This window comes from Mus musculus, chromosome 15, assembly GCF_000001635.26.
Source record: "Mus musculus strain C57BL/6J chromosome 15, GRCm38.p6 C57BL/6J".
In the NCBI taxonomy this organism is placed as follows: Eukaryota; Metazoa; Chordata; class Mammalia; order Rodentia; family Muridae; genus Mus; species Mus musculus.
The window spans coordinates 27729836-27751027 of NC_000081.6; the positions used below are offsets into that span (position 1 = coordinate 27729836).

Below are 21192 nucleotides of genomic sequence, written 5' to 3' on the forward strand. Positions count from 1 at the left end.
TAGACCAGGCTAGCCTCAAACTCAGAAATCCGCCTGCCTCTGCCTCCCAAGTGCTGGGATTAAAGGCGTGGGCCATCACGCCTGGCCTGTATAATGCCTTTTAAATGAACACTTGCTACAAGACGTTATCATGACACATTCTGCCAAAATCCTGGTGATCCTACACACCTCACAGATAAAGTGTAGCTGTGGGCTGAAAAGATTTGTAAAGAAAGACAAGCATCTTGATATTCTTGAGGGGGGGTGGAAATCCTTGAAATCATGACAAACCAATCTTGCCACAGGCCTTTTCTGTATCCTTCATTCAGCACACGGACACAAGCTGACATCCCAGAAGAAAACCCCAAAATAACTGAGAGATGGTATTGGTGATCAGGGAGAGAGACCTGTGGGTTGGACAGCAGTGAGGAGAGTTGACACAGCCCACTCTGCAGTGACCCAGAGCGTCAGTGTGTGTGTGTGTGTGTGTGGGGGGGGGGGGGCTGGAAGTGTTCTGGGAAAAGGTGGGCCCTGCAGGGTGGAAGCGGCAATACTTCTGTTTTTCTGAGGCCAGAATGAAATGCTCTTCATCAGGAAAACAGGGTCCCCAGGATCAGGATGAGCTAAGGCCCCATTACCAAAAGACAGCCAGTGTGCTGTTACACACTAGCAGTATGCGGGCTATGCCTGATCACCCTGCATCACAAGCCTGAACCAGCTCAACTAGGCCGCGGCAATCCCCCTCTCACCCCTAAACACCACCCCCTGCCATGCCTCTCTCAGGGACCGCTCTAATTCAGCAGTGATTAATTTAAATAAAAAGCCTAACACCAGTATCAGGCAAATATGTTTAATTTTTTAAAATAACTGATGGCAAAATAAAATATTTACATCACATCATACTGTGTAAACATGTACGGTCTCTGTACAAAGAAATATACATGCAAAAAAATAATGTAAAAGTTTTAACTGAAATAATCAAAGAAAACAGTACACAAATAAAAGTTATGAGGTTACAGATACACATCCAGTTTTTGAATCCAATTTCTCTTAAAAAGTTTCTGTACAATTTTACAAGAAACAAACAAACAAAAAAACCCAACAGAAGAATAAATAAATACACCGGAAACTGCAAAGCTTAATTATGCCAGTTTATGGCTCACGACCCAGATGTCTGTCTGGCTTGGGAAGCAAGCTGGTCTCTTTTTTAAGTGTATTTCACACAATAAAGATAAAAAGACATCCAGAAAAATCCAAGCTTGCCAGAAATCCAACTTCTTGTGTTGAAGGACTTCCCACCCCAGCGCCAGCTCCGCCACAGTGACTCGGGCACTGCGTACCAGCCTCAGGGTGGCCAGTACTTAATTGGCTTTCTTACCAAAAGCTTAAAATCCAGCCAATTTTTATACAGAAAGTTGAATGTCAAAAAGTCTAAAAAGTAGTAAATGTTCAGACTGATTCTGGGAAAAAAATAATACTTTGGCATTCTGAATAATAGCATAATAAAATTTAAAACATTACCCTATTATCCAGTTTTATATTCAGAGTATGAAATCACTTTTTACAGTCCTCAAAACTGACAAATTTCACGAAGAGTTAAGTGTCCTTGACGGATGGCACAGGGCTACGACCCACCCCCAACACACACAGAACCATAAAGCTCACTTGCGAAGTATGTGCTTTTTCTATATATTTATTACATGTATAACAGAAGTCTTCATAAATAGTTGCAGAAAATGTTAAAGCCACAACATTGCACATGGTATGAAATAAAAACAACAAAAACCAAAACAAACAAAAAAACCAAAACAAACAAAACCCCAATGAGTGCATTTACAGTATTTTCATCTGACTGTATACCGTTCAACAATCTGATTGACGGTTTGGGGTGGTGGGGCTGGGGAGGGGGCAGTGGGGCTGGACCCAGCCTCAAGTCTCCATTGGATGGACAGACCCCATCAGACCCCCCGAGAGGAAGGCCCAGGCGGTGGGTAGGAGGGGAAGGGGTGGGGGATTGCCAGACAAAAGGCAGGAAGAGTCTTATGTACAAGTAAGGCCTACATTTCATCAGAGCAAAACCATTCATTATATTTTATGCAAAAGATTGAGGTTGAACACACATCTCAGAAGCCAAGTCTGGTGCCCGGCAGGATGTACCCAGACGAGGCAGCTGGAAAAGCTCGGTGCCAGGTGGACACCAAGCACTGGCTGAGCCCATGGGAGTGGCTGCCACCTGGCGAGTCTCTCCCAGAAATGCACAGTTTCTCAGTTCTGTGTAACACCAGTGGTTTGAACATAGGCATGTGTTTTTTTTTTTTTTTGAATAAATCTTGAAAATGTTAAATTTGCAAAATTCTATCCATGTTCATTAAAAAAAGTATCTCTTTTTTATTATTATTATTATTATTTTTGCAGGAACCTGAATAAAATACTGTGATCCAGCAATGCGGTCTCTGCCCATGCAGAGTGTAACTGAAGGTCCTCCACCCCAGCGCACCTTGCAGCTCTGAGCCCAAGCGCTGTTGAGCACAGCTCACTTGGAATGCCATTTCACACGATGAACAGCCGGCGGCCGGCCACTTAGTTTTGGTTTGGTTTCCTCTTCAAAAATTCAAATTAACAGCTGATTGGCAGGTGAAAGAGAATGAGAAAGAACTTCAAGATAGGTCAAACTCTAGGCAGAAGCCTGCTCTGTAAGAAGTTTTTAATGCTACGGATAGGTCGAACATCATTCTGGTGTTTGCGCCGCTCAATGAAGGAGGTCAGTCTGGACGTGTCGAGGACGCCCGTGCCTTTGCCGCTGCCGTTGCCTGCCTGCAGCCACTGTTCCTGCAGGGCCAGTGCAGCCGAGGGACGCTTGGCGGGGTCCTCCTGTAGGAGGAAGCACACGAATTCTTTGGCCTTCTGGCTAACTCCTTGAAAGTAGTCCTCTGGGAAGCTAAAGTCCAGCCGGCAAATATTCAGGCAGGTCTCTTCCACGCTGTCATCCAGGAAGGGGGACACGCCGCTGAGCAGCACGTAGGTGAGCACCCCAACACTCCATGTGTCCGCGGTCAGGGAGACAGGGTTCCCAAGAATGATTTCCGGGGCTGCAAACTCGGGGTTCCCCAGCAACTGGTGGATGTAGTAGGTGGTGTTGAGCTGGACAGCGTCTCCAAAGTCAGCCAGTTTAATGGTTGGCTTGGCCAAACTCTGATCCACCAAGATATTCTCAGGCTAGAATGTAGGAGGAGACACCGTCATTGGCAAACATCCCTAATCCATGCTCAATCTGACCACTGTCAGGATCCTCTGGAGAGGCAGAAGTTAGCCACACAACTGTCACCCAAAGGAAGTTCTTTGGACCAGTGAGGGAACAAGCTGGAGAGGAACAGCCCCCTAGGAGTGGCTCTCAGCTTTAGGGTCCAAATAGCCTAGCTCAACACTGTCTCCTCTTCCCAAGGCACCCTCAAGTGGGTAGATTCCATGCCAACTTGGCAGCACTGACAGGAGCTTCCTAAACATCTCCTGACCCAACAGATTGAACTACCAGTACTTCCTGGTTGAGTTTACTGAAGGCAACTCAGGGAAAGAGAATTTGCCCCAGTGTCCTCCTCTCCCCAGCTGCCTCCAGGCTCAGGCAGGGAGCAAGGCTCTAGCATCCCATGTGACCTATCTAGACCTGTCCTTGCTCAGCCCCGGGCCTGCCAACCTTTAGGTCCAGGTGTGCTATCCTGCAGTTGTGAAGGTATCGGACGGCTTCCAGAACTTCCCCCAGGTGCGCTCTGACCTTCCCTTCGGTGAGGCTTCCCCACCGGACCACACAGTCAAGGAGGCGACCTTGGTCAGCCCTACAAGGTAAGAAGAACAGTTCTCATGATGCCTTTCAAGTCACAGGCCATTTTAGGGAGACATCAACCCCATGGTCTCAGGACTGTACCTCCACTGCATGCCATGGTACAGGGAGGGGGTTCTGGCCCCCTCACTGAGATGATCCAAGTGGGTAATGGCTGGGGGAGAGCTGCAGCCAGGAACTGCAACCCTGTTGTCTGTTGCTATGGCAAGCTGCTGGGCAGTGTCTATGCACGGATGTAGATAACTGCTGGAATAAGGAAGGCATACCCACTTCACTTAGCCTACACCTCCTTCCTGACATATAAAGCACGCCACATGGAGACAGATGAGGTCATGCTGTAAAAAGCCACATGCTAGGGCAATAGATTCATGCTTAGTCAAAGCTACCCTAATCTGAACTAACTTTTAATATTAAAAAAGTACAAAGTTCTAAGCCTAAACTTTAGTAGTGTCTATTCATCCGACCTTGGGTGTGTCATTTTCCTGTTTCAAAGATGAGGAAGCAGAGGCCGAGAAAGCACACACATTTTCTAAGGTTTCATGGCTCATGAACAGCTGTTACTGGGTGGAGACCGCTCTGCACACCCGCTGTTCTCAGAAGAGAAGTTTATAGGAAGACAGACCACCTGCCCAGCAAGGAATGGTCATTACTGAGAAATTTTGACCTGCTCTAGTGAAAATTAATTCTGTTAATAGTCTGATGAGGCTGCACCAGGGTGGTTAGCTGAGAATGTCCTCCATATACTTATATATTTGAATGCCTGCTCTCTAGGAGGTCGAACTGTTTGGTGGAGGATTAGGAGGTGTGGCCTTGTTGGAGGTGTGTCACTGAGGATGGGCACTGAAGTTTCAAAAGCCCACACCACTACCCCTTAGCAGCCCCCCACCTCACCCTTCCTTGTGCTTATGGATCGGACAGATGGAAGTGCTCCATGCTGGCCTGCCTGTCATCATGCTTCCACCTGTGGTGGTCATGGACTCTAACACCATGGAATGGTGAATCATTAAGTTCAATGATTTCTTCTATACAATGTCTTGGTGATGGCGTTTTGCCATGCAATGTAAAAGTTGCCCAGAGATACATTATGCAACTTTCTAATAAAAAGAAATAAGAACAGGGCACCTGGGGGTGTGGCCGGTGATCTGGTCCTTGCCAGGATATATAAGGCACTGGGCCCAACTGTAGATTCACAGTGGATGGTCCAGGAATGTTGAAGGGAATGTGCTTATTTTACAGTTGAAAGAGGTGCCACTTTAGACCAAGGCTGTGGTGACTTCTGACAAGGACGTAAGTGAGTTTACTTGTTCAGAATCCCTGGGGAAGGTGGGCAGTAGCTGCTTGCCATCAAGCTTAGCCAGACAGCCTCCAAGGCATGTGGGCTCAGACGGTGGTGGCTTTCCACACATACTGCACCGTTCTAGCTCCTGACAGTCCGCCAATAGCTGTGCATTTAAAGACATCGAGGATGAGGAGCTGGAGCGATGGCTCCCTCATTAAAAGCACTAGTTATTCTTGCAGGACCCAGGTTTGATTCCCAACACTCAAATGGTTTTGCCGCGACCAGAGTTTCCAAAACAGTAGTCTCTAACGACGAACCTATGTCTGTAGAACTCCTACGAATGCTAAAAGCTCAGAGCCCATTTCTTTTTCTCAGAGAACAATTGGGATCAGCAAAAGTGCCGGGAGCCAAGGTGAGGGAAGGCAGGGAAAAGGAAGGCTGAGTACGCACATTTCCAGAACCAGGACGTAACTGGTGGGGGTCTCGAAGGTGTCAAGAAGGCTCACGAGGAGGGGGTGCTGCAGGTTCTGCAGGATGCCGAGCTCATGAGTGACCTGGTCACGCTTCATCAACTTCTTGTTCACAAACTTTGTGGCCACTGCTCGTTTGGTTCCCTTCTGGTCACATTTCTTAACTACAGCAAACCTGCCCCTGTAAAACCCATCATGAAGAGATTACACGGGGCCATGTCCGTGGGATGGTGACGTCTTTGCTGGGTCGTGTGGAAAGGATATGATGGTTCAGCCATTGCATTGCCATTCCCTCCTCACCCCACCCCTGGCCCCCAACGGCAGCTCCACTTCTGATGCTGGGACCGGTCAGACCCTGGACTTCCTGACTCCTGAATGAGGTGAAAGGGATGGCTCCAGAGAGTCTTGCCCTCACCATGCAGTTTCTACCTTCAGATCCTGGAGAACCTCACCATTCTGAGACCACAGCAAGCACCCACAGTTGCCAGTGTCCCTCCCACTCCTGAGAGAGGATCATGCTTTGTTGGTTTTAGCTTGCTTGCAGGGTATGCAATCTGTCTCTTCACCTGGCGTCAAGGCTCGGTGCTGCATCTCATATGCATGCACCCCCCCAGGAGCCTGGGCTGCACCTGACTTTCTGTGGATAAGATGACCTTGTTCTTGGAGTAAGCACATTCTACATGCCCAGGGGCAATGCATGAGAGTGTAGCACAGGCAGGGCAGGCTGTGGGGTAAGTTTATCTCCTTCCCACTGTTCCCTTGTGGTTGTGGAGGGTCAGTAGGTGGCTACCCTGTTACTATTAACTGTGGAATATGGAGAGAGCATAGTTGCTGGTTTCTGTCATGCCATCTTTCCTCTAAAACCATGAGCTAGAAGAACCCTGTTCTCTCTTTTAAGCTGTTTCTGTCAGGTACTGTCACAAGGACATAAAGCCACCAACACCAAGCACATGGCAGTCACTTCTATGGGTGGCGAAATTCTGTTTTCGGTCTTGGGACAGTGAGTGATCTTACTTTTGTGGAGGAGGCTCTGGGCTCTGTTTCATACCTGCCAAGCTCAGCCACTTCACTGTAGAAGGCGTCGAAGTTGTCCTTCCAAGTCACCACGATCCCATCACTCCCTGGACCTGCAAGAAGAGCACCACTTTGCCTGAGTACATTAGGTTTTCCTTTCTAAAGTTATGCCTCTGTCAATGGCCTTAAAAGATGAAGGTCCTCTTCCCTCTGCTCCCTCCACAGTGCTGGCATTACAGGTGTGAGTCTCCACCTCGGCTCCTGAGTGTCCCTGAAGCAGAGCTTCTCTGGAGGGCATCATCCTGAGTGAGGTAACCCAATCACAAAAGAACTCACAGGATATGTACTCACTGATAAGTGGATATTAGCCCAGAAACTTAGAATACCCAAGTTATGAGATACAATTTGTGAAACACAAGAAACTCAAGAAGAACGAAGACCAAAGTGTGGACACTTTGCCCCTTCTTAGAATTGGCAACAAAACACCCATGGAAGGAGTTACAGAGACAAAGTTTGGAGCTGAGACAAAAGGATGGACCATCTAGAGACTGCCATATCCGGGGATCCTTCCCATAATCAGCTTCCAAACGCTGACACCATTGCATACACAGGCAAGATTTTGCTGAAAGGACCCTGATATAGCTGTCTCTTGTGAGACTAGGCCGGGGCCTAGCAAACACAGAAGTGGAATCTCACAGTCAGCTATTGGATGGATCACAGGGCCCCCAGTGGAGGAGCTAGAGAAAGTACCCAAGGAGCTAAAGTGATCTGCAACCCTATAGGTGGAACAACAATATGAACTAACTAGTACCCACTGGAGCTCGTGTCTCTAACTGCATATGTATCAAAAGATGGCCTAGTTGGCCGTCAGTGGAAAGAGAGGCCCATTGGTCGTGCAAACTTTATATGCCTCAGTACATGGGAACGCCAGGGCCAAGAAGTGGGAGTGGGTCGGTAGGGGAGTGGGGGGGAGGGTATGGGGGACTTTTGGGATAACATTGGAAATGCAAATGAGGAAAATACCTAATAAAAAAAACTAACTATCTAGCACGGCTGCCACAAGTGGCCAAAGAGCATCTCTGATGGGTACACACACTCGTGCCATAGTAAGACAGATGTGTGGGACCCTGAACACAGACAGAAGATGTGAAATATCCCGTGAACACTTTATAGGCATTGACTTCATGTTAGAATCGAATACTATGGATATATTAGATTAAGTCAAATACTTAGATAAATCAACTTACTTTTATTTAAAAATGTAAAACTGTACCCGAGACTTATGTGTAATGGGCAGCACTCCTTGAGTGTGCATGTGCTTGTGTGGAGGACACAGGGAGCCCCTCTCCATTACTCTTTGCCTATTTCCTAGACATCTTCTCTTGGAGCCTGGAGGAGTCTGGGAAATCTCAGCCTCCCTTCTGTTTCTGCCCCTCCCAGCACTGGGTTACAATACCCCATAACCATGCCTGGTGGTTTTTATAGGTTCTGGGGATTTAGACTTAAGCCATTATGCTTGTATGGAAAGTGGCTTTTGCCCCCTGAGCCATCTCCCCAGCCTGATGATTTATAGTGAGCTCCATCCTGTTCACCAGATTCAGCCTGCAAACTATGATTGTTTACACATCCTTCAGAAATGGAGGGTTCCACCATGTCTTCTTAATGTCCACAGTCTTTTAGAGTGATTTATAAATATGTTGCAAACATGGACAGTTTTGTCACCCATATGCCAGCTGGAAGTCACTTGTTAGTAGTAAATGTGGTGTTATATAAGCCCTAAGGAAACAAGATGCTTTTCCTAAACACTTATGCAAAAGGAATCATTAAGACTCCTAAATAAGACTCCCACAATGACGACACCATGAGCTGACATGCCAATGTACATAGAGGGAATTTCACAAGGGCTCACCCCTATATGAAGAGCTATAAGTTAATTAATGGGTGAGGGGGGAATATGAAAGAATCAAAGTTCTCTAGAGATCTAAACTCATAAACATGCAAGTAACAGTAAAGGAGTAGGGAGTGTAGAGGGTTTTGTCTCTTACTGTCTATTGTAATGCTAAGGGGGGGGGCAGTTGTCTCTGTGACCCTGCCCCCAAGCTAATTTTGATTGGTGAATAAAGATGCCAATAGCCAATAGATGGGCAGATGAGACGGGGTGTATATGTGTGTGTGTGTGTGTGTGTGTGTGTGTGTGTGTGTGTGTGTGTGTGTGTGTGTGTGTGTTAGGTTTCTTTCCCAGGCTTGAGATCAGAGGAAAACCAGGAGGAGAGAAGAAGGTAGAGGAAGGAGAAACCACCATGGGTTAACTGAGCCATAAAAACATGGCCCTGAAGGCTGGCTGATCAGAGTTAAGAGAAGCCCAGATGAAACATAGTAAGTAATAATTCAGGGTTATTGATAGGACAGTAGAGTCTAACAGCATGGAGGGTAGGCAACTGCTTAGCTGTTGAGTTGTTTAAGGCTTGTTGTAAATATAAAGGCTGTGAGTGTGTCGTTCATTCGGGAACTAATTTGTTAAAGGTGGGGTAGAAACCTTGGGACAGAATTAAAATAATTTCTGCAACAACAGAATGATGTGTGTGTGCATGTGGGCGTGTGTGTGGGGGGCATGTGGACACGTGTGTGTACAGCAATAATAAAGAAGAGGGAGTGGGGGGTGTGGAAGAAGCTGGAGTGGGAGAAGAATGGTGAAATGATGTAAGCTGAGAACTTATGCATGGGATATTAAAAAGGTTTTAATTATAAGAAGAAACATTGATTTCTCTCACATACAATCAAACATTTTCCCATTTTTTTCCAATGAAAACGCTCCTACGAGATTCCTTAAAATTGTCTTTCAAATATTGCACATACACAGAAGAGGGAAATAAGTTGAGTCTCTGATGCCTAAGCCGTTCGAGAAGTGGCGTCACACAGACTCGGGGCGCCGTGCTCCTCCTTGTCACAGCTCCTCTCTTTCACCGCAGGGGACCCTGGCCTGACTGGCTCCACCATGCTCCATTGGCAGGAGCACACACGCATCTCTGAGGTGTCAGGACGGACCTCCCTAGCCTCACTTTTGAGCTGCAACTGTTCTGCACTGAGCCAGCCAGTGCATGGCCATGGTGTCAACCTGTCTGAGAGCTCCGGGGCTTAGGGTCAGCAGGGTGGGAGCAACACTCTGGTGAGCACACGGCAAAAGAACGCTCTACACAGGACAGCTCACTGGTGCAGACTCACTAGAACTCACTAAAGCCGCACACCACCAACGCCCGAAAATTAAGTGGCTCTCAGGGCAGAGTTTGGAAATCACAGAAAATCACCGGGAACCGCCTGTCTGACAAGATGGAGGTTTTTTTCTGAAGACCTTGAAGATTCTGTGATTGGAATCTACACATTTCCCTTTCTATCATTTTCCTGCTCAGATCCACATGGGACAACCATGACTGTGACTCTCGGAGTTGTTGGCAGTAGCTTATTGAGAACCAATCCCATAGTTTGTATGATTCTTTTTTAAATGAGAAAATCACTGATTCTTTAAACTTGAAGATCTTGCTCTCCTTTAAGTCACAATCACATAACTACAACATGCCATTTCTATGATTTAATAAAAGTTTTAGATGAACTTTGCTTACAGTCTACACTCTAGAACTTAATTCAGCATCTAGTTTGATTTTTATTTGCCCTGCAGGAAGCGGTTGAGGGCGGGCAGGCACTTGGAACTGCCTGGTGTATCCAGTGGGCCTCAGTGAGCACTGCTGGAATCCAGTGCACACACACCCTGCACTTGAGCACCTACCCAAATCAAATGCAGTCATTGGGAGCTGAACAGGGCTAGGCAGGATTCTGTCTACAGAGCTAGCTGCAGAGAACACAGCATTCCGCTGGTCTGTAGGTGTGCCTGCCAGAGCCGCTGACAAGCAGGGAATGCTCTCCTCGCTTGACACATGGGGAGGGCACTGGGCTCAGCAGTCCACGCCTCACTGAAGGGTTGTGCTGAGATCCGAGACATGTCTGGGTCTACCTTTTCACTCATGTGCTTCATGAAGCAACTTAGCCCCAGCTAGAGGACTGGGTAAGAGGGCACGTTTTTAAGAACGGAGGACATGAGCATACATTCCAGCTCAGGCCAGTCACTTAAGGGACTGTTGGCAGAGGCACCCTGCCCCCGGAGGCTTACCTAGAACCCTCAGGCTGGCAGAAGATGAGGCTGAACCCATGTCATTCACAGCGATGCAGGTGTAGATGCCATCATCTTCTGTGCTTACACCAATGATCTTCAGAGTGGCCTCCCCAATGTCACTGTCACACATGTAAGGACACGCTGGAGTCAGGAGGGCTTGGCACCTTTAGGCACCAGCTCTATCTCCCTCCCCGGGTGTGAGATCTCCCATAGACTAAGTGGCCAAGGCATCGGAGGAAAGTGATGACTACAATCATGCAGATAAGTGCATTTCTACCTACGGAGTAGTCAGATTAGCCACACCCCTACCAGGAAACTGCTCTGGCCTAGCCGCTCACCTGTAGGAGATGCTGTAGTGGTCATCGTTGTTCAAAGTGTTGTGTTCGGGGCCCTTCCAGGTGATTGAGGCCTTGGGGCGGCCACAGACACGACATCTAAAAACAACGGTCTCCCCTGTCTCGCACGTGACCTCACTCAATGGGATAACAAATTCTGGGGGAACTGTAAGGAAAGGGAGTTTAGTCAATGCCAGTCACCCTTCTCTCTCATGGGCTCCTTCAAAATCAGTGGGAACCCAGAACACCACAGGCTATCCCAGGGCACAGGCATGATGCTCTGAGACAGAGCCCGCAGTCCTGTGCCCCTTCGGACTGGAGGAAGACAACAGAACTCACCGTCATAAATGTAGTTGGGGTTAAGAAGCTGGAAAGACAAAGATTTGTAAATTAATAAATTGTAGTTAATAAAACCGGGAGCTATTTTCAGGAGGGAGACTGCTTCCAGGGCTACCGTTACTGTGGGAGGTGCTTGGCTGGTCCGGAACCACGGACCCAATCCCCTTCTGCTGTTCTTCCCTGCCCTTGACCATGCCGTGCCACACCAATTAGCCGAGGCTTAGCTTCTTATTCACAAACACGCTACTTAACCTGTCCCAGGATTCAGGCCGAGGCCAACTGACCTAGCCACATTATCTGACCCCACATGGACCCGGTGCAGTGTGCAGGTGGAAAACCCAGGCCTGAGTAAGTCATGTGCCAGCACGGCTCCCAGCTAGTGCAGAGCGAGCCAGTGTAACGCTGCTCCTGTAAGCAATGTGGGCGTCCTCAAGCAAGGCCCAGCTTAGTTAGGGTCTGCGGCCGCTGATCCTCCCCACCCTCCTCTTGGCTTCTCTCTCCACACCACCTTCACATACACCTTGTTACTGAGCCCTTCTCACCTTCACAGACACCTTGTTACTGAGCCCTTCTCACCTTCACAGACACCTTGTTACTGAGCCCTTCTCACCTTCACAGACACCTTGTTACTGAGCCCTTCTCACCTTCACAGACACCTTGTTACTGAGCCCTTCTCACCTTCACAGACACCTTGTTACTGAGCCCTTCTCACCTTCACAGACACCTTGTTACTGAGCCCTTCTCACCTTCACAGACACCTTGTTACTGAGCCCTTCTCACCTTCACAGACACCTTGTTACTGAGCCCTTCTCACCTTCACAGACACCTTGTTACTGAGCCCTTCTCACCTTCACAGACACCTTGTTACTGAGCCCTTCTCACCTTCACAGACACCTTGTTACTGAGCCCTTCTCACCTTCACAGACACCTTGTTACTGAGCCCTTCTCACCTTCACAGACACCTTGTTACTGAGCCCTTCTCACCTTCACAGACACCTTGTTACTGAGCCCTTCTCACCTTCACAGACACCTTGTTACTGAGCCCTTCTCACCTTCACAGATACCTTGTTACTGAGCCCTTCTCACCTTCACAGACACCTTGTTACTGAGCCCTTCTCACCTTCACAGATACCTTGTTACTGAGCCCTTCTCGTGGCTTCCTGTACCCATTCTCCAACTTGCCATCCCTTTTGCCGTCTTTATCTTTCTTCTCAGACTTCTTCCTTAAACGGAGTGCTGTGTGCCAAGATGTTGATTTCCTAGGGAGGAAAAGACCACACTGCTCAGCTCCCTCCTTCGCCCTGGTCTGCAGTTGTCACCGGGAAAGCGTCAGAGAAAGGCTCGTGATAAACTGAGATCCCATGAAAACTGACTGCACAATGCAGGTGACAAAGTCAGCCATTCCTTATGCAAATTTTAAAGATTAAGATACAAAGGTGCCTGTAACAGTTAATTCGGTATCAACTTGGCTGGGCCATACTGTGCCGAGAAGACAAACGTTCCCAGGGTCTCTTTGAGGGTATTTTTGACTGACAGGAACAGGCGAAGCTGCTTGCCCTTCCTCGACCAGTCAGGTGAAGGTATATGAGGGGAACTCTCCAGAAATCCACCTCAGACTTGATGGGTGGCAGCAGTTTGGATTTGCCTGTCTCCACAACTGTGAGACCCGGTCCCTGGCCAGCCTACCCTCTGATTTGCCTATCCACAGCCTACCTCAGTGGGCCTGTTTCCCTGAAGAGCTCTCATGCCAAGGTTCACGAATGTATTTTGAGGAACCAAATAGAACACGAAGCTTTAATCTCTTAGGTTTCTATTAAAGGCCAGGCTGACACTGAAGGCTTTTGAGCAGGGGTCCTGAACAATACACTCGCTGCTAACTGCCTATCCCGGAGACAAGGGAAGGAGGGAAGAAGAGATGGATGGATGCATTTATCCCCCCCCCCCCCAATACCAGCCTCCTGCAGGTGCCCGCTAGGCCGGGCAGCACTGTTTTCCAAAGGCATTGACAGTCCTTGAAGAAGTGTGGCTATTCTGATATTTCAGGGAGGTTCCAGGAAGAGAGAGAGTTTCCAAAAGCAGTTGGACTCAGTTTTAAGGTAATGCTCAAAATGCAGTAAAGCCGACTTCAGGCTTACATCGACGAGCCTTCGAGTAACAAAGAGCTCACAGCAACGCCACCACATAGACCAGTGGTTCTCAACCTTCCTAATGCTGCAGCCATTTAATACACGGTGACCCCTCCCGTCCATAAAATTAATTCTGTTACTACTTTATAACCAGTTTTGCAGTCATGTGTTATGATGTAAACATCTGTTTTCTGGTAATCTCAGGCGACCCCTGTGAAGGGGCCATTTGACCCTCCAAAGGGGTCTTAACCCACAGGTTAAGGAAGGTCTATACTGCTGGTATAGATCTTCCTGCAGCCTGTGAATGACGATCCTGTGTCTCTCAAGAGGTCCTGCTCCCTGGATATTTAGTGACCCGAACAAAAAAGGTATTAGGGATCTGTTGGGATGAGGCTAGCCCTTCACCTGGGGGGGGGGTGTTGGGGGGAGTCACACAATTTGCTTAGAGGCAAACATGCACTCACAGACAGTTTTCCCTCCACTGGCTGCTTCCCTCCAGGGCCTTCCAGTACTTCCTGGAACGGCTCCTATGCCCCGAGCTGTCCACCCTCGGGCTGCTCACTGCTGTCACTCACTTGAGAGTCCCGTCGGGGTTCTCCATGATAACTGCACTCGTATGGCCCAAGACGAAGCCCGGAATCCAGCCCTCGGCTGCGGGGCACTGGTCAGTGGCGGCTCGGAACACCAGAAACATGTTCTGCTGGTTGCTGGCCAGAATTTGAACGACCTCTCCTTGATAGACGTTTATCTCATCCTCCTTCACTGCCGTGTACTCGTGTGTCACCAGCATGGTGGAGATGTTGCTACTGCTGCTGCCTTCACTCTGGAGGGGAGAGATGAAGAGAACAGGGTGGACAGGGACTGAGAGGAGGCGTGACAGCCGCAGCCACTGCTCACCTCGAGCCATGGCGCCAGCCCACAGGAGGGCTCGGCAGTCAGACAGGGAGATGGCACACTCTTTCTTCCTCCACACTCGCTTCCGCTTAGTGTCCCCTGTGCAACAACTTGCTCAGCCATTGAGAAACAACTCCCAAAGATCCACCTCAGTGCTGATGCCCTGGGGGCCTGGTGCGGTTGGATCTTCCTGTGTCCTCTTACCGATGCCATGTTGGGCGTTTCCAATTCAAACACGTGTTAACTTTGAAGGCTGTCGGCTAGCCATGTGGCCCCCAAGTCTTCCTAAGAAGGCCATCATTGGGATGTGCACTCCAGGTCACAGGCTGTTGTTTGCCTAACCTTTTCTACCCCTACTAACCAAAAACCAAGAACAGGGAACATCTGAAAGGCTGATCCCTAACACTCTACTCTTAGGGACGGCTGCTCCATCTCCTTTATGTCCCTCAGCGGATGCTGTCTTGACTGAACTTGCCTCAAGGGTCTTCATGTTGCTCTTGTTATGGGAACATACGGCAGAACGTCACACAGCTGCCTTCAAGCTTTGTGGAAGAGACCTTTGTCTCCAGAGGCCTCAAGAGCATCCAGTTTCTTTGGTCAGTGACTGAGGGGTGGTTGGCCTGCAACGCCTGTTCAGTAACTCAGTCAATGCAACAAGATTGCAAAAAGTAAAACTAAGTTGGTTCCTTAAGGTCTCCAGCTGGGCACACGAACTGAATGAACAGAACACAAATGGCAGTCACCTGTCCCATGGTCTCACCTGACTGGTGACCTACTGTTCCAGGAAAGAAGACAGGTGAGCGAGAGAGAGAGCTATCTCTCCAGAGTCCCTCATTGGGAGTGGCTTCCAGGCCCTGATGTCTGTGAGTGTTTACACTGTTGCTGCAAGCTATTTATGGAAGTCAGCATTTCAAAGGCCTGTTATGTACTCTGGATCACTGAGTGGGAGAGATCGCCTGGTCCAGCCACCCTTTGCAGTCCTGGCCTATTGAGTATGTCAGAACCTGCTGGAGCAGACAGCTGACCACTGTTCTGAGACGGCTGAGGGGACACAAGACCCACCTGCTCTTCTCTGTGAGGCCATGGGTGGGAAGGGAAGCCAACACGCCAGTTACTGGGCGTTGAATGGACAGGCTGTGCATGAGAGCTGCCGAGGACATGGAAGAGCTGCCTGCCGCTCGTGGTCATGAGGCGGTTTGCTCTTGTTCCCCCCTCCCCCTGCCCCACCCCCATGGTGCCCACTTCCTGCCTGTGACCCTTCAGTTCAGAGGTGCCATGTGTGTTCCCTGTGGAATTTCAGTGTGGACCTTAGTATTTTGATTTAGATGGCGGGACCTAGCAGTTTTGGGATGGCCGAGGCAAATGTGCGAGAAATATATCCTACCCTGTTCTATGCCATAGCTTCCACGGTTAGGGCATCACCGTGGGCGGTATCTATAACTGGACTGATTTGCAACAATCACAGCTCCTGTCACTTCTGGTCTGAATGGACACCAGATATTTCAAATGGGCCTTCCTCAATTCCCACAACCTCCATGCTATTCGTAGAGCATGGCCATCTATCTATCTGCCCCCCCCCCCCCCCAGAGTAGGGTGATAAGTGTGCACAGGCCACCCAGCCAGTGACAGGGAGGCGGGGCTCTGGCTGACTCTAATGCGTGCTCATGGTGGTGGGAGGGAAAGTCTATCAGTGGCCCAGCCGACAGGGTCACCCAGTCAGCTCGGGGCCATCTGTTTGCACCCTGCCCTGACCTCAGCAGAATTCAGCAGAAGGTACCATCTGGAGCATGAGGAAGGATACCCCCAGAGGTCAGACACAGAGGCCTGTCTATAATCTAGAACAGTCCCTCAGAGGTGGTCCCAGGGAAGGAGGCCTTGCGGACCCGCTAGCAACTTAGCACTCCAATGGCCCCTTGCAGCCAGAGACAGGAAGAGGGCCAGAGGACATTTCCTATCCCTACCTACCCTGATGTGAGGCAAGCTGACTAAAACCCAGCCTGTCAACTTCCTTTTCCAAGCTACCTTCTACAAGAGCAGCAGTAAGAGGCAGAAAGGCCACTCCCCGATGTAACGGACTCTGGCCAGTGTGATGCACCATGCCTTCTTCTGGGTGGAGCCAGGCCCAGCTCCTGTGCTAGAGCAGTTACTCACTTGGAGACCCAGACCTGAAAGCTGCTCTCTGCGTACTAGAAACGTGTACAGGTTCGGGGATGTAGGAGATGTCAGCAGGCCCATTCCGTATGGATCACAGTGCTGAGACCAGGCCTGGTGACCGAGCAGACCACTGGTCAGGGGGTTGTCCTCCCACCTAGCGTTTCCCAATTAGCTGGAAGCTCCCTTGCTCTCTCCATTTCCCACGGAATGGAGAGTCCATAGCAAGGACACGGGAGTGCCCACCATCAGACACCTACTTAACCCCTTAGTGGTCAAACAGGTGTAAATAAACGAATCAAAGCCCACTTCTTAATTTCTTCCACAAATAAAGAGGAAGGCTGAGTTAATCAAAATACTTAACAACAAAAAGAAGATCAAGAGTCTGAATGAGGGATTAATAGAAGTCCAGAGGAAAGAGACATGCAAAAGCTAGATTTTATGTATAAATATATATACAATGAGAGACACAGACCCTTTTAGGGAAATGTATTTAAAAATTTATAAAGCGATCAAACATACACTCGTTAGAACAGTTCTGTGCACTCACGCATGCCTTTAGGAGTGTTACGGGCCAGGTCACTTGCCCTGTAGGAGATAGCTGGAGGACAGTGAGGAGGCCACAGCGTGGGGGGAGCCCAGCAGAGACACCCTTCAGCCTGAGAACACAATGCAAGTGACCACAAAATGAGCCGGGACCCCAGTGCAGAAGCACTCGAACTGCCCCCACATCCTCCCTGGAGGCCTGAGGCCCAGCCATCTCTGGAGAAGTTGGGTGTCAAGGTGCCTGGGCCAGTGTCTCTCCAGGAGACTTGGGGCAGAAAGAACTTTTCCACTGGGTAGATTCCTGTTCCCTAATGACATCTTATTTTGCTTTGAGTTGATGTTGGAAGTTTTCTTGAGGAAAAAAAATTTTTTTTTCATCAGATGACTCAAAAAAAAAAAAAAAAAAAGCAGCGAAGACAACTTATGGTGTAAAAGAGTGAAACTAAGCAATGAGCAAGAAGCTTAGAAGTTACACATTTCATTGTGAGTAGTAGAGAACAGAGGAAAAGACCCCTCCAAAAAGCGGGAAAAAAAAGTGAGCGAGGTGGCAGGGCCCAAAGAGCAAGTCCCAAGATGCTTTGCTGGTCAGAAACTGGAGACTTAAAGATGCTGCATTGAGGAGATTAATGGTGCGCTCTCTTGTAACAGGGAGACAGGAATAAAGCGAGAAGCAGGTTAGTAGAGAGGAGAGCAGGCGCTGTCCGTGGTCCCGAGAGGGTTAGAGGTGGCTGCATTCGTTTGGTGGCTGGGTGCCAGCGCAGCCCCACAGGGCACGGACGCGAGTGTACACACAGAGGCCACGGACGTGTCTACTCAGACAATGCACAGGAGAGCTGGAGAAGGCGGTCACTGCTGCACAGTGCTGGAGAGCTGGAGTTAGTACGGAGGTTTAGAAGAGCTGGCGGGACAGAGGCGGTGGGGTGGACGGGCGCAGGCTCCCTGGCACTCTTACCCCGTTGCTCTGAGTGGACTGCACGGACTGCTCGCTGGCCGAGGAGCACGTGCTCATGCGGTCTGTGTCCTTGCTGGGGGCTGCATGGCGGTGCGTCTGTCGCTGGAGGGAGTCACTGTCCCCCGGGAAGGTGAAGGAGCTTGGCCGGCTGGCAGGGGAAGCAGGAATGGAGCTCCAGAAGGAGCCCCCCTTCTGCAAGGGGCTGCTGGGAGGAAAGGCCTCCTTGCCAAAAGGAGAAGGGAACGTAGTGGAGAGAGGAGAGTTCAGCGGTGAGACGGCCCCAGGTCTAGTCTTGCCCAGAGGCAGTGAGCCCAGGTTTCCCCGGGCATCCTTGGTGTTTCCGTCTTGGCTTGTACCGGAAGTACTCCCCGGGGCCTTCCGGGGGCTCTCCATCACCTTCATCTTGGGAATGGGTTCTGTTTCTCGCTCATGACCTTCGGAGTCTCCACTCAGGGGGAGCCTGCTGGGCTGGCCAAGGCTGGCCTCAAGGGCCAGGCTGCTGCTGGGGGTAGGCAGTGAGGGGCTGGGAGCAGACATACCTGACATCTTGTCTGCCTCTGCCTGGCTTGAGGCTGCAGAGGAGACCAGCATGGGGGGGTGGTGTCTGACAGGCTGTGGGATCCTGGAGGGCCTGCTCCTGCTCGAGCTGGGGCCACTGCTACAGCTGCTGGGGCCACTGCCATGGCTGCTGCTGCCTCCGCTGGAGGCCCCGCTGCCGCCGCTGCCCCCGCCCCCGCCGCTGCTGCCCCCGCTGCCACTGCCGCCGCCCCCACTATGGTTCCTCTGGTACTCGATGGGTGATGTCAAGGCTGTAAGCAAGCAATTCAACAGAAGAAAGTCAGATAGGACACCAAGAAAATTCCAGAGTGTGTTTGTTTGTTTAAAAAGGACACACACAACCAAGGCCACACACAACCAGAAGGGCGTGAGAGTCAGTGAACTAATTCAGGCAAATGCTTATGGTCATAGGAGCCTACTCCTACCCTAGGGGTCAACATAATTTGTCGGTCAGGTCAGTGAGCTAGACGGCAGCCTGGGGCAAATGCCAGGCAGATTACTATCGGCCAACGGTGCCACCTACTTAAGGTCTCTGTTCCTGACTTTAGAATGTCCTGCAGAGGGTTTTACTGAGACGGGGACATTGCAACATTTCTGTGGTCTGGACTTAGAAACAGAACGTGCATATGCAGGAAAGGTCGCAGGGAGGGCTGATTCAATACGTATTTAACTCTCAAGTGTATTTTCTTCGTTACCCACCAAGTTAACGAAAGAGTGGGAGCTGACCGTCACGGGACTATTGCAGATAGGAGGAGCCGAAAGATAACTGCTGCTGGCTTTTCAGCTGCGCTTGAATCCCTGGAGGGACAAGTCTCTGTCTGTCTGTCATTCTGTCTGTCTACAGGCAGAGTCTTGCTATATAGCCCAGGCAGGCCTCGCTTTTGGCTTCTTGAGTGCTAAGATAACAGGTGTGCACAATTGCATGTACCCATGACGTGCTTTTTAATTGGGTATATAATGCACTTGCCAGTGATTCTGGCATTTTTGATCCGTGCCATATCCTCAGGATCGCCTCAAACTTCTTCTTCCTACTGTGTCACCTCCTTTTCTATTGTGTCACCTACGCATGGCAGAATGTAACAATGCATCTCGAGGAACGCTCAATGAAGGTGGAGTGGCCACTCCAAACCCTGACTGCCACCAAAACCCTGTGACATTCTAGACAAATTATCAGCCCACTGTGCCTCAGCTTCCTATAGCAGACAGTAAGCTCTGTTGCTACCAATATGTAATGCAGAGCCCTGAGACACAGAAACATGTGCCTTAGAGAAAGAAGACACAGCCAGTAAGGGTACATCACCGTTTAAAAAGTTGCGCTGGTTTTCTAAGATTTGGTTGATCTCATGGATCCACGTTTGCCGGACGCTTGGACTGGATGAATGCAAAACGAAAGTCTCCACGGCATCGCCCGTCCTGGACGTCAGGGCGAACTTACAGGGATCGCTCTCCACATTTTCCTCCAAGCAGAGGCAACTCACCTTTAAAACAGCAAGTCGTTATTTACAACAGCTATGACACGGGCATCCTGAGTATTCACCAATTAACTGGAGGTTGGTCGGCAGAATACACCTGCTGCGGGGCCTTTGGTACACAGCTTTAATGCGAGAGGGAGGATGCTCTGACATGCACTGCAACAACATGGTCAGACTTTTGAAAAACTATGCCAACTTTGCTCCCTCACAAGGATAGATATGTGAAGCTCCACAAACACGGTATCCTGGAAGCAGAAAGAGGCATGGGATTGTCAAGGGTTACTGGGAAGGGACAGTGGGGATGTTGTGTTTAATGGGTGGAGAGTTTAACTCTTGCAAGATGAAAGGACTCCTGGGTCTGAGGATAGTGGCACAACACAAAGGTACTTAATATCAATGAGCAGTTCCTAGAAAACACTTAAAATGGCAGATATTATGTTATATACATTTTGCCACAGAAATTAAAAGTATGAAGTGAATCTCATCCTATATTGATTGACATGGCAACAGCTACTTTTTAGCTGAATTCTGTTAGCCTCAGACACCATCACAGGTCAAGCATTCCTAAAACCCTGTTCGGTCTTGAGTGACCACCCACCGTGAAGACAGGAGCTCACAGACTACTGCATAAGGTGCCTTTAGGCTATTTGTGTAAAGTGAGCATGGCACACTCACACTTTGTGCTTAGAGCCAAAGGCTGCAGAGATGGTTTCCATGGTAAAAGGCTTGCGGCACAACCTGACTTCATCCCACATAAATGTAAAGGAGAGAACCAACTCCACAGAGCTTTCTGTCTCGCATCCACATGTGCAATGTGGCATGTGTGCCCAAATGCATATACCATGTACACCCATAAAGATACCTGGATACCATTGCTAAGTTGCCAGTGTGTATACGTATATAGTAAATATTTTTTAACTTAAAAAACCAAAAAGGTCTGAAACCAGAAAGACTTTGTCTGCAATGCTTCAGTAAAGAGTATTTAATCATTATCAGGAAGGATTTCAAAGCCATTTAAAGTCTCAGGTGCAAAGGCCGTTAAAAGGCTTGACTAATAGCTGAAACAATTACCTAGTA

The 21192-nt window shown here is 49.3% G+C and overlaps 1 protein-coding gene across 8 annotated transcripts in view; it reads right to left on the reverse strand.

The window, feature by feature from the left end:
• Nucleotides 1–813: 813 nt before the first annotated feature.
• The window catches only part of Trio (triple functional domain (PTPRF interacting)), a 295200-nt gene continuing 274821 nt past the window's right edge, over nucleotides 814–21192 (reverse strand). For 4 of the 8 annotated variants that reach the window (XM_006520053.4, XM_030248467.1, XM_006520052.4 and 1 more), the window contains exons 47-57: nucleotides 19944–20121; nucleotides 18086–18894; nucleotides 14118–14365; nucleotides 12537–12675; nucleotides 11417–11444; nucleotides 11081–11243; nucleotides 10740–10861; nucleotides 6612–6690; nucleotides 5544–5744; nucleotides 3671–3809; nucleotides 816–3195 (exon numbers count right to left, since the gene is read on the reverse strand). In XM_006520053.4, the coding sequence (XP_006520116.1) occupies nucleotides 2647–3195; nucleotides 3671–3809; nucleotides 5544–5744; nucleotides 6612–6690; nucleotides 10740–10861; nucleotides 11081–11243; nucleotides 11417–11444; nucleotides 12537–12675; nucleotides 14118–14365; nucleotides 18086–18894; nucleotides 19944–20121 (2655 nt within the window). In that variant the 3' untranslated portion in view covers nucleotides 816–2646. The other 4 variants (NM_001081302.1, XM_006520051.4, XR_001781509.2 and 1 more) reach the window with 4 other exon arrangements.